At 31.4% G+C, this 13,037-nt stretch overlaps 1 protein-coding gene across 1 annotated transcript; it reads right to left on the minus strand.

Moving 5' to 3' along the window:
• Positions 1-6,100: 6,100 nt before the first annotated feature.
• LOC132732180 (uncharacterized) lies at positions 6,101-11,688 on the minus strand. Its single transcript, XM_060718556.1, has 2 exons — positions 11,279-11,688; positions 6,101-8,063 (listed from the first exon to the last, which is right to left on the minus strand). Exons 1-2 carry the CDS (start codon positions 11,414-11,416, stop codon positions 6,291-6,293), a joined length of 1,911 nt encoding a protein of 636 aa, XP_060574539.1. The 5' UTR covers positions 11,417-11,688; the 3' UTR covers positions 6,101-6,290.
• Positions 11,689-13,037: the final 1,349 nt, after the last annotated feature.

Below are 13,037 nucleotides of genomic sequence, written 5' to 3' on the forward strand. Positions count from 1 at the left end.
TCCCGTTTATGAAAAATTTATTTTTCCCGGTAAATCACACAGTAGCTGAAGTAATTTAGCTCACTGAAAAAAACTCCCCAATCTCGCGTCCCGTGTCCAAACCGCAAAGATAAAATCCCTCCCTAAAAAGAGTTTAAAGGGGCAAAAAAATTGTCCTACGTTAAAAGAAAAATATTCTAGAGGAAAATTTCAATAAATGAATTAGTGCAAAGCATAGACTCTCATTGTCATATACCTACACTCACCCATGTTGTCATATGAAATAGTTGCTAATATTTTCACCAAGAATGAATTGTACATTTTTTTCTGGAAAAGGCAAACTTAATCAATGAATTATATTGTGTTCACATTATTATGTTTGTAGATATATATACCTTGTTTATGTAAATAATATTCATCCCCAGTTAAAGGCACATTATGCCTCAAAACAAATTAACACTTAGTTCCTATGAAATTAATTATGTTTAAACAATTGTTTTAGAGAAATGTTAGATGCTATTTACCTGAAAAAATAGCGATACATAGTAAACTGTTTGTCATAAAGTTGCAAAATGTAAACAAAGTAGTATTTTGACTTCCATACAATACATTGATTCACCTTAATAATTTGTACTTATTACCAAAAAAGCAACACATGAAAAACATAGTTCCGGTAATTGGCCAATGAGTAATTTTTTGGATTCTATAAAAGTACACCAAAATTAAAGCTTTTTATATAAAAGCATTTCTGAGGCATAATAGACTTTGAAATAGCATTATCTTATATTGTTTTGTTTACATGTGATGTTTGTTATTGAATACTCGCATGGGCCATCTGATGGGTCTCGGTATAGTGTAAACATTCTGAATTGCGGAATAACAAATGCATTATCTATATTCTATAGAATAAATTTGTAATAGGTTATGACAAGCCATGAATGTTTATGCTAATATTAATCTACTGGGAATAAAATCGGTTATCCACATATAATTGTTGTAAATGTAGAATTGTAAAGATAACAAAAAGATGATGAATATCCATTTATTCATGAAATACACCATGCTATAAAATATAAATATAAATTTTCAGTTGGACTTCTCTTCCATGATGATCGGTAAAGAGTTATCTAGAAATTTACTGTGCAAACATAAACAATTTCAAAGTAGTGCAATAAATCTGATAAGAGTAGTTCACCTTTAAAGAATAATTAAAATAGACTGAATAAAATACATTTCTAAAGAAATTTACCTGTATCAGAATAATTTTTCCAACGACCGAAAAGAAAAGGCTGTGGATCAAATTAATGTCTATATAACATATCATAACATGTATCTTATTCAGGATAAAATTGTATGCATACAATTTAAAATCATACAGTTCAAATACAATGTGGTGTAAAGTGTTATAAGATATGAGATGGTATGGACATAAATTGACTTGAATCCAGAACATTTGAATGCATTTACCAATAGATAAACTTTAAACATAAATGTATAACATAATATAATATCAAATTTCCTCTTTTTGAAAAAAAATATCCATTGAACATATTGAACATATGTCAGTTTATTAAAAATAAGTGTAAATACATTTACAAGTAGTATTAAAAAGACAAGCGAGGTTTAACGCACTTGTTAACAGCAGCGAAGGAATGGTCAGCTGTGCACTACATACCTTTAGAAGATTCGAATAAAATGCTACCTAGACGAATGTCTGTTTAGATCAGCGCATTTGTTGCAATTAAAGGAGAAGCGTAACGACACAAAAATTACATTACTTCCGTACTAGTACTACTCGTTTTATAGTGTGACAGGGCAGGTACGCTTTAGTCAATGTCGTAATGTGCCAGGAATCCGACACCATGTTTCTTATAATGCCTTAAACATTAATCAACTATATCCGATTAAACGATATATAAACTTTTAATAAGCAAATGACCAACGATAAAACAGCAAATTTTAGCATAAACGTAGTATATAAGACATTAAAGGCATTGGACCCATTACCAAATCTGACCAAAATTAAACAGCACATGTGTGACCTCGCTTTAATATATAAAAGGCTGCTATTTAAGTTTTAACTAAGACTACATGTATGTCCGCACAACACTATCCAAATCATCTCAAAAGAAAAATACAGCACTTTAAAAGATAAATTTCTTCAAAACGAACTTGTTTCCTAGTTTCTAAAAGTCAACAAATGGATATATTGAAAAATTCAGATGTTTTATGACAGTGCAATGCAACAGCTCTTAGACCGATGCGGTTTGTCCAAATGCAAAACAGTTCCCATTTAGGTGGGTACAACGTGTTTACGCATGATTGAAGTCTGATTCCGATATATTAAATCTCAGAATATTTGTATACGGAGATAGGAAAACATTAGCTTTCTATTTGAAGAAAAAGTAAATAAAAATGTTTTGCAGCAAAGCCAGAAATTTAAAATTGGTAATGAAGTGTAAAGCTGATGTATGTGAATGTTTTTATGTACTTGTGTTTTTATTGACGACTCGCAAGATATATCGTGTCTTTCCGCAGTAAATCATTCGTCTTATTCAAAATCATAGGAGACTCGACCGCTCTCAGCCAAATAAGTGATGAGGTACATAATAATCATTAAAATAAAAACCTGTTTCATTAAAAGGCTTATTATGCCCAAGAAACTCTTTTATTTTCATTTTTCAATCTTTTCTAATGTTTGGTGTCCTATTATAGCTTCCAAAATGTTCCAAAATTGCTCATTGGCTAATTACATGACCCATCATTGGCTCCTATTGCTTATTAGCAAGTAGTACAGTTATGTATGGAAGTCAAAATGCTAATTTGTTTACATTTACTTATATGTTAAATTAGTGCACATTCAGCACAACTCTCTTTAGGTGATAACTATCCAACATGGTCTGAAAACATTATAAAAACATTATAAAACTTATGATTTTTACTCGGGTCTGAGGCATATATTGTACCTTTAATTAACCAAACAAGCAAGTGGATAAATTTGACTGAAGATATTTTGGATGATGCATCCTAAAACTGTCGTATAATGTACAGGTTGTACCCTAATTCCAATATACGTCATACCGTATTATTATTTTGTATAATGTCTAATACACGTCATACTGTAAAGATTTTGTTTAATGCCAAATACACGTAAATCGTAATTATTTTGTACAATATCCAGTAATGTGCAAAATAATACCGTCTCTTTGTTTAATACTGATATTTTTACAGATGTTACGTTGGATAACGTTTTATGACAATAAGCATTATAAGCATATTGCAATTAGGGACTGACTGTCTTTATACAAGAACAGGAGAGACTGTGAACGAGTAGTTAAGGTTGCTGTTCCGAATCACTCATCTCTGTGGCTATAAATGTCAACGGACACATGGATTGCCTCATTGTTGAGTTGAAGAATGACGTTGAATAAAACCTAAAATGCAATCAAATTATATATAATTTTATTACGATAGTTGTTATACAGCAAAGTATTTTTCACAGTTCCTTCGATTGTCAACTTCTGTATTTGTAAATTTCTATTCTTTTTTTTTAACTTTTTATGCTATAACTCAACCACTGATGAAAATGTACCGGTCTTATTTAACCATGATTAAGAACATGAACTGTTTATATTTGAAAGAAAACCTTATCCATTCAAATATAATGCGTCAGAAATGTTTTTTTTTTTTTAATTTAATTTTCAAAAGATTGGTTTTATATTGTTGTACTTTTGTAGTATCCAAACAGTTACTCATTGGTCAATTACCTGAACCATCTTTTTCATATATGAAAGTCAAATAGTACTTTATGTAAATTTTGCCACTTTCATGACAAATAATCTCACATTTATCACTAATTTATTCAAATAAAAGCATCTAACATTCTCTAAAACCATTATTTAAACATTATAAAATTCATGTCAGTCCTTTCTAAAGAAGACAAAATTTATTTGTTTTTTTTAAGGAATAATGTGACTTTGATAAATATTTAGTTAACTTCATGAACTTAAGATATTCGAACAACAAAACTTTGTATTCTTCAGTTATATATTTTTGTTACATTTTCTTTTATAAGGATATTCTATTTTCCTCCCTTTTTCAGGAAGACAATTGTTACACTGTTAATGGATTTTTTAACGGTAACTGTATTTATGAGTGCAAAATGTAACAAAGGTAATTACAACGTTTTACATATTACCAATTTAATCTACAGTTATAAATATGTACATTTCCACACGGCATTTACGGTTGTAATATTTGCAGATACAGTGCATATGACATACAACATTATTTTCATTACCATTTTTTTCTAATACAACAGCATTGTTATGACATTTTACCACTTATTGGAATAATTGGTTTATATACAGAAAATGACCCAAACATTTGGTTTAGATATGTCTATATATTGGACGCGAAATCAATAATTAACACTCTTGGGAAAATTATTCCTCTTCAAACAAATCAAGAGCGCACTAGTTACCACTAACTTTGAAACAGACACGCAATAGTATAATAAAGCGTCCATAGTTGAAATAATAAGCAAACTGCATTTTATTGTTGTAACATAATAAATATCTTAAGAATGCATTTGGTTTGACTGAAAATGTTAAAGCTGTTAAAACATACATTATATAGATTGGTTTATACAGAATTTATTTTAGTTCGAGTATGTAGGAAGCTATAAGCCTATAGACACACTCTCGAATCCGTTCCTGGAACCAACCAGTACTGAGCAATGAGTATAAAGTTCCCTGCTCAAGGAAACAACGACTTGAACTCATGTGTCTCATTAGATAACTAGTCCGACGCGTTAACCACTCGGCAATGCCGCCATCAAATGTTACGTAGATTGTATTAATACTTAGGATAGATTAATACCTACAGTAAATTAAACATGGCAACAATGTACTACTTGTACAACCAGCAGTTAAGTACTGTCTAAAGCGTAGGAATACAATATTTTAAAAGAAAAAGGCTATGTAAGACGCCCATTTGGTGCATACTACACGCGCCCTTAGCAGCTAAGTAAATTCCAGTGAAACTTTCCAATTATGCAAAAAGGAGAAGGTATGAAGGTGTATAGTATTTTGTTGGGCTTTTTTGAAGTTCAAAATACAAAATACCTCTTGGTAGAACAATGTGTACTGTACATGTAATATTTTACCAACGATATGATAACATTTTTATCATATGCACTATTGAAATTACACGAACAGGAAACAAATGGAAATGCACTGTACTGAATTGAATATGTTTGCCATCATTAAATGATAATTACCGGCACGCAACCATATCAGTTCGTCTCAACTTTAAACGTTTATGCAACACGATGTATAAAATAATGAAATAAGAGTCGCGTTATAAATTTCAGCAAACAGTTGAATTGACTGAATTGAAACATATGCTTTAAAAAACTATACCTTGAAAGAAAGGAAAAAAATGTCAATATAGAATTTAATGTAAATCATTTCGTAATTTTCACATTGTGTATATGTATAATATGTATTGTCTGTTTGTTTTTAGTATTTTCTTCATAATATTATAGATATAATATAATTTTTCACCTTGTTAGATACAACCAATGAACTTTCTGTGTTAGAACTGTGTGATATTCCAATAAAAATCATTGTCGGATCCAATCTCATCAATCTAGCTTTTTTTGAAATCGATATCAATTGCAAATAGCTCAGTTTTCATTTTCAGCATCCAAAACAGCTCTATCAATTGCATACCTTACACCATGTAGCCTCATTTTAAGCTTAACCATATCAATTTCTTATTGTACCTGCAGTAACTCGGACTCAGCTGTAAGACCTATATCAGACATCGATAGCGCCTCGTTCGATATAGGTTTGACAGTTTTTACTCGTCCAAAGGGATTCGGTATTGTACTCAACACTATAATAATCTCATATTATAAAGGATCATTCATTTGATACTCATTCATATTCTTTTTGCCTAACCTTAGTTCATTTTTTCAACCTCCAGATTTCCATACAAATCAATAAAACTGCTATTTACTTCACTATGCATACGGGAATACACCTACAAATGTATTCCTTGTTGTAAATATATTTCATAGCAATCACTCCGTATGGTAAAAAGAAAATAGATTTGATGATGATATTTAATTATTTTTAATTTCATTTTTCAAAAATATTACAATTTTGTCATTTTATTTTATAACAGCAGCATCTATTTCATTATTGCAAAATTCTCTTCCGATATATAAAGCATACATAAAGTTATTGCAAATAAAACCATGACAATTGATTTATAAACGAAATGGTTTTATCGTACATGCACATTTAAGGAAGCACTTCCAAGAATGGTAGATCTCCGTCGGCATTGTATCTGTCTAAACAATCGTGATCTCCTGGTTTAGAACACGGAAAAAACACATCTGTCTTGTAGGTCATCCAACCACTTTCCCCGCCTGTAGACAACCAATGTTCTGCATGTTGATAAATTTCTCTACCGTATCTGTTTCTAACAAATAAACCAGGGTTTCTTGGAACATTTACCCACTGTCCGTCCAAAAGTACTTTTGTAGGCTTAATTTCCTCAGAAATCAAACGTTCACTGTCCATTATATGCTGGCCATAAAGTTCAATCACCCATCCCTTATAGGTCATTGTAAATTTTCCACCAGCTGTCCTATTGTCTATGCAGCACCATAATGACCCTAAGTCATTAAATCGAAACCCTTCACTTTCAAAATGATCTTTGAGTTTATTTAACGCAGTATAATTTGCAGTAAGGAAAGTAATATCGGCATCTCTTTCCCACGGAAGAGTTTTTCCTAATTTCACGGCACCAAGAGCCGTTCCTTCTTGCAGTTCACAAATAATTCCAGCATTCTCGCAAGTTCTTAAAATAGTTTTAACAGCATCTGCGTTAAACTGAACGGAACACGGTGATAATGCTTTTGATTTATGTTTTTGATACACTTCATTGACACATAATTGTTCATACGTTATTCCATTTGGCATAACAGTTTTGAACAAATCCCAAACTTTCATAAATTCTGCAAGTTGTCCGTAATTTTGTGTCTGTAATGAATTTACATGAAACATTGAATCTGGACAAGTTATAGTTTCGTCGGACTTTCTGGATATCCTTAGAAACCAGTCCTCAAATAAACCTTCTTCTTCGTTTAAATTTCTAAATGGAATAGCTTCCATGTTTTCTTTAGATGTCACAAAAGGACCTTGCGTATAATCACAAAACAAACATTCGTGCAAAGATTCGTCATAACCTTCCAAATATTTCAACGTATAATTTCTATACACTGCCTGGAAACAACCCTTTTTCCAGTGCCCTTCAGAATCCCTAATAGCCCCTGCTGCAACTTTTATTCCCAAGACTTCTATTTCTCGTATGAGCCTCTCTAATCGAGAATCATTTGTTAAATAATGAACATGTCTGGCTACGAACACATACGGAGTTCTTACTCTGTCAACCATGCTATTTAGAGTCGAACCCTCGGATATTCCGGCTGACTCGATCACAGACAAGCTCGGATATTTCATCCTCAAATCAGCAAAGTTTCTTACATTATTTACAGCTAGTATTACACTAAAATTAGAATTAACTTTATAAACTGATGATAAAAAGAAGTCTACATCCTTTATAGAAGAGATTGGATTTTCTTTTAAATTATTGACATGTTTTATAATCGTTACAAGTTTCCAAATGGCAATGCCATATGTACAATTTGTAATTTCGAATCCTTTGTAGAAATATGGATAACCAAACGTTGTTCCCATATACTTTTCAGGACACACATGTTTAGAAGGGTAGGTAGTTCTGTTATATAACTCATCTGGATTTAAACCTAAGTCGGTCAGCAAAAAGTTCATTGTAAGCAAGGCTCGCTTCAAGAAATCGGACGTTTTGGATCCTCTTACATGCTTTTTGGCATTGTGCATAAACTTTGCAATAGATTTTATTTTTTCTAAAACATCTTCCGAATCTTCTCCAAATTTATTCGTGATTACAGTTCTGGCTCGATAATGAGGTGAATCGTTTACATCTAGCGTCCGCCGAATTGCATCTTGTCCTGTATGAACAATGTGACTCTGAAATTGAAACGGTTCTTATTAGGTATGTACTTATTAGGAGAAAATCTTTTAAATTGGCGGCATATAAAGAGGCAAAACAAACAAAGTCACTGCAAATTGTATGTGATTTTACTTTTAGAACAGATGATACAAATTTCGTTGGTTTTTTTTTATTGATTTTTTAAGGGGTAGGGGATGTTTTTATCATTTTTAACTTATTGCGTAATGCTTACACTTTTATGTTGATGATATTGAAACGAGTTCATGCAGATGCTTTATATTTCCATGTTTGAATTTTGTTATTGTCTTTTTTTCTATGAAAAGTTATATTTTAAATATTGCATTGGACCAATTGATCCATGGGAACATACAGGCACATGATATATAATGAAAATACTATATACAATATTAAATGCGGTTTGTTTTGCTTTGTTTCTATTTGGTAATATTATCCATATCGAGCAAATTCCAACATCCAACAACATTTGGGGAGTCATCAAAATATATTAATTATGACAAAGATAATTATAAGTTAGAGAGAAAAGAGTACATGTTTGTTAATTAAGCATACATTGTTTTAAGGTATCTGGTGCGCATCACATATGCATATATATGAAAATACAAGCATATACATAATATGTATACACACTCATGTATACATACATTTATAAACATATGCATACATGTATATACATACCCGTATCTACACATATATAAATATATAAACTAGAAATGTGTCCATAGAATACGTATAAACATCGTTGATTGTGGTAGGAAAAAAACACTACATGTACTAGCATTTGTCCATGTTATAGTAAACGAAAATGTATAAAAATTATTTCATTTCAAAGGTGCCAAAGAAGAGATGCTTGCAATAATGCCATACTCATATTTCACCTATATTAACGTTGAATTGTATCGATTAGATATTTAAGCTCCCATCAAGACATTTGTAATTAACTTAAATCTGTAATTTTGTCTCGATTCAAGGAGGGTAAATTGACTTAGCCAAAATCCAATATTCTAAACCTAGTTATTAATGTCATACGATCCAAGTTCGTGTTAGATCGTATGAGATAATAAGTCATGAAAAGGTCTTCTGAGATTGTATTTCAATCTTTATAAATAGAGTTTAGGTATCATAAACTTTACATAATTATCACTATCTTATTGAATAACTCGGCTCTTTACTTTCTGAATAAAAGTTGTATTTTTTAATGAATTGCAAGTAACCATATTTCAGTGCTGACATTCTTATGAACGAACTATATTTCGAGTTCGCGTTCGACCAAACCCCCCATAATTTGGCGTTAACGAGGCCAAGCCATGGAGGTCCGGGGGACAATTCCCGCCGCAATACGGTAAGTCGAAGCATACTGATCCTGATCAAAAAAAAACTTACGCCGTAATTTTTCTTCAAGGCTTGGTTCTCTGGATCCATCTGCGTCCCCGAACCCACCATCTTGCGTTTTGGTCGTGGAACGAGGCTCTATAAAAAATATGCTTATATTGCTTCATCATCTATTACGATATTTTAGAAAATGTTACTTTTGGGATCGAGCGATTTTCATAATAACCAATTAGCTGTAATTAGTTAATTGGATATATTTCCATTCTAAATAGATAATACATTGCAATTCACCATAATACCTTAAATTATTTTATTTCGCCATACTGTATGTATGTTGTTTCCATTTTGATTCCTAATCAGGGGTATTTAGGGCTATCTCCTGTTAATTTCATGGAGTTTTAAACCAAAAACAAAAAGTAATTACGCAAACATGTACTTGCAATTGGATAACATTTTTACACTTAAATTACAATGCATGTTGTGTGTGACAAGAATATATTTAGACCTTGCATCAAGGAGGACAGATCGATAAAAACAGAGTTGAAATACGTTGTATTTCACAGATTCCATTCATTTATATAGTCGTATAACATCCTTACATTTCTTTGAAAATATCTTAAAAGCTGACAGCAATTCCATCACGTTTGTCTCAGAGGCATGTGTAAACATAATTGAGCCGCGTCACGACAAAATCAACATAGTGCGTTTGCGACCAGCATGGATCCAGACCAGCCTGCGCATCCGCGCAGTCTGATCAGGATCCATGCTGTTCGCTTCCCAACTCTATTACAAGTAGAGAAACTGATAGCGAACAGCATGGATCCTGATCAGACTGAATCCATGCTGGTCGCAAACGCACTATGTTGGTTTTGTCGTGACGCGGCTCATATAAATATTATTTGATTATCAAAGCGTTTTTCATGAAGGCAACTCAAATAATCGCTTTTGATTATGAACATTTAGCCAATGACAACAAATTTTGCATGCATGCTTGCATGGTTATTGAATAAGAGTGACATTTAAAATAATTAATTCCTCCTAGGAATTAGATAAAAATACATATATTATGAATTATACTAGAATCTGCACGTTTATCTCTATGCAATTATTATACTAAATATATTTGTCTGGTCAAAACCTAACCATTTTATAAAGGTTAACTGAAAAGACTTCTCTCTGTTAGGTTCTATTTGTTACATATTTGGTAATTCTTAGCCGAAACTATTGACCTTAGACAGTCATGCTAATCTTGTTCTTCATATATAACCTTGACCTTTACCCTGCTTTAACCAACAGTGATAAGCCTGCCTTTTCTATAAACATTAATATACAGTTGGGTCAGCATTCAAATTTGTGCAGTCATTCTTTATGTTTGACTAACTTTGAATTTTTATCCTGATACTCCCAAAATGGATGGTTCCAAAAATGGTATTTGGACAAGTTCATTAAAAGCAACTGATCTTGGTAAACTCGTAGACTAGACTGCAGCATCGTTCTTACAATTCAAATATATCAGTGAAAAATTACAAGTAATTTACCCCTAGACTTGCCATTATCGGCTTAAGGAACTGTACTTTGTTATTCTGAGACGATAAGATATAAATATGATTGATAATGTATAGTCTGGTCAGACAAAATGAATATTCATACTGGTCTAACTCTTTACTATCTCATTAGGCATGCAAATAACGCAGCGTTAAAGCTTTTTAATGTTCTTGATGTGGTAGTAATTACATTTTTAGAAATAACCTTATTAACAATGTTTTAAAATGAAAAAAAATCGCTGAAAAGAAGTTTGATAATAACGTTTCAAAGAAAAATTGTTTAAAAGTTTGTTACAACTTGTTTAAAAATCATGAAAATAATTCATAATAAAACAAACCTTGCTGTACTCATGAGAGTGTAACGTTGAAAAAGATATCCACGCAAGAATAACTGTACAAAATAAAAACACAGCAATGGTATTTCGTATCCTCACCAGCCTCATTGTGTATATCGGGGGCATTAATCTCTGTAACATGTCAAACTGATCAATACAGTTTCCTAATCAGAGAAATGTAACAGACAGTCCTTAATATAATTAAGATATAACACATCTATTATGTCACAACTAGGTAAAGTCAATCTCGAATAACTCTCTATTTCCCCCCGAATGTTTAGATCTTTTCCTCATACATCCGTTTGCAAACGACTCTAAGTGTTTTCTGAGAGAGCTAAATACAACGTGAAAATGACAGGAAAATATCGATACTTGCTACAACTTAAGGCTTAGATGATTGCATTTACTTCCATGATGGGCAAAACGAATCGGGAATTTATGGTTTGCATCTGACAATGGAATTTTTCCAATCATATCGTCGTAATTAACAGGGCTATAGATCGGTTGGACATGATCGCTGCGTATCCAAGACAACTTTGATGCAAATGAATTCTGTTTGTGCGAAATAATCGATGACCACGTTAAGAATTATTATCCGATTGGGAATAATTGACACTGTGAAATTGATTAAAGTTCATAGAACAAAAGTTGTTGGTTGGACCATACATTTTTATTGTTTTAAATATTTAAAAAAAACAATTCAAAACAAAACAGTTTTCATTTCAGTCCCAATTCTCCTAAAATTTCATTTGTTATACACTAACTACATTTTACTAATACTGAATAAGCATTACTTTTGTTAATTTCCTTACTTCTGGGTTCTTGTCTTGTTTTTTGTTTTGTTTGTCCTTTGAGTTATTGTTGTTGTTCCTTTTTAAATCTAATTTTATACATGATTCTTTACTGTATGTCAAAATTTGTTTGGGTTAATAATTTATTTATTTTTTACTAGTTTTTTTCCATTAATCACATTTTAAAAATTTACTACTTTATACAGTTAAGAAAAAATTTTGCATATTTACCAGGTATTATATCCCGTAACCTTCTTTCAATAATCCCGGGGGGATATTGCAATTGAAGTTTTTAATCATAAAAAAAAAAACATAACGGGGGAAATAACACATGTTTTTTATACAGCTCAACCATAAGGGCTTTGACTTTATATAAAAAAAAAGAACTTCGCAACGGCGGTCCGATTCCATGTAAAAATACGGTATTTTTAAAATTGTTAATTATAAATGTATATGAAAAAAAATCTTAATAAGTTAGAAACTACAGAAAAATGTTTATACTGATAAAAAAGAATGTTAAGTGGGAAAAAACGTTCTGTGGCATCTGTAAACAAGGTTAGAAAGAACATTGTCAATGGATTAGTAAAATCCCAATATTTTCCTTTGGTATTTATTATAATAACTATTTGGTAAAGAATTCATTCGTCGCAATTTCTCTACATAAAATGGTTATATATTTTTTTTTTACTCGGACAAGTCAAGTCTTAACGGCTTTAAAGCTTTGTCTACTGAAATAGTTTTTATAATTTTTGACACGTTTATATTATGTTTTTTTTAAGTTTATGGTCTATTCGCAAAATAGATGTAATATAGAATGCCTCTATTGTTTGACAAACATCGTAAAATAATTGAATAGGCTGGGAAAATGTAATGTTAAGAACAGAACAGAACAGATTGACATGGTATTTGTTTATATTTCTGATGTTTAAATGAATTGCAAATATATTATAACATAGTACACTGTTCATCAT

The sequence above is a fragment of the Ruditapes philippinarum genome, unplaced genomic scaffold, assembly GCF_026571515.1.
Source record: "Ruditapes philippinarum isolate M1 unplaced genomic scaffold, ASM2657151v2 ctg11370_1_1_1_1, whole genome shotgun sequence".
In the NCBI taxonomy this organism is placed as follows: Eukaryota; Metazoa; Mollusca; class Bivalvia; order Venerida; family Veneridae; genus Ruditapes; species Ruditapes philippinarum.

Excerpts from the sequence above, each read along its gene's own strand:
- LOC132732180 (XM_060718556.1), bottom strand. The coding sequence starts at position 11,416 with ATGTTACAGAGATTAATGCCCCCGATATACACAATGAGGCTGGTGAGG. Across the intron at positions 8,064-11,278 it reads ACTCTCATGAGTACAGCAAG|AGTCACATTGTTCATACAGG; the intron begins GTTTGTTTTATT and ends TTTCAATTTCAG.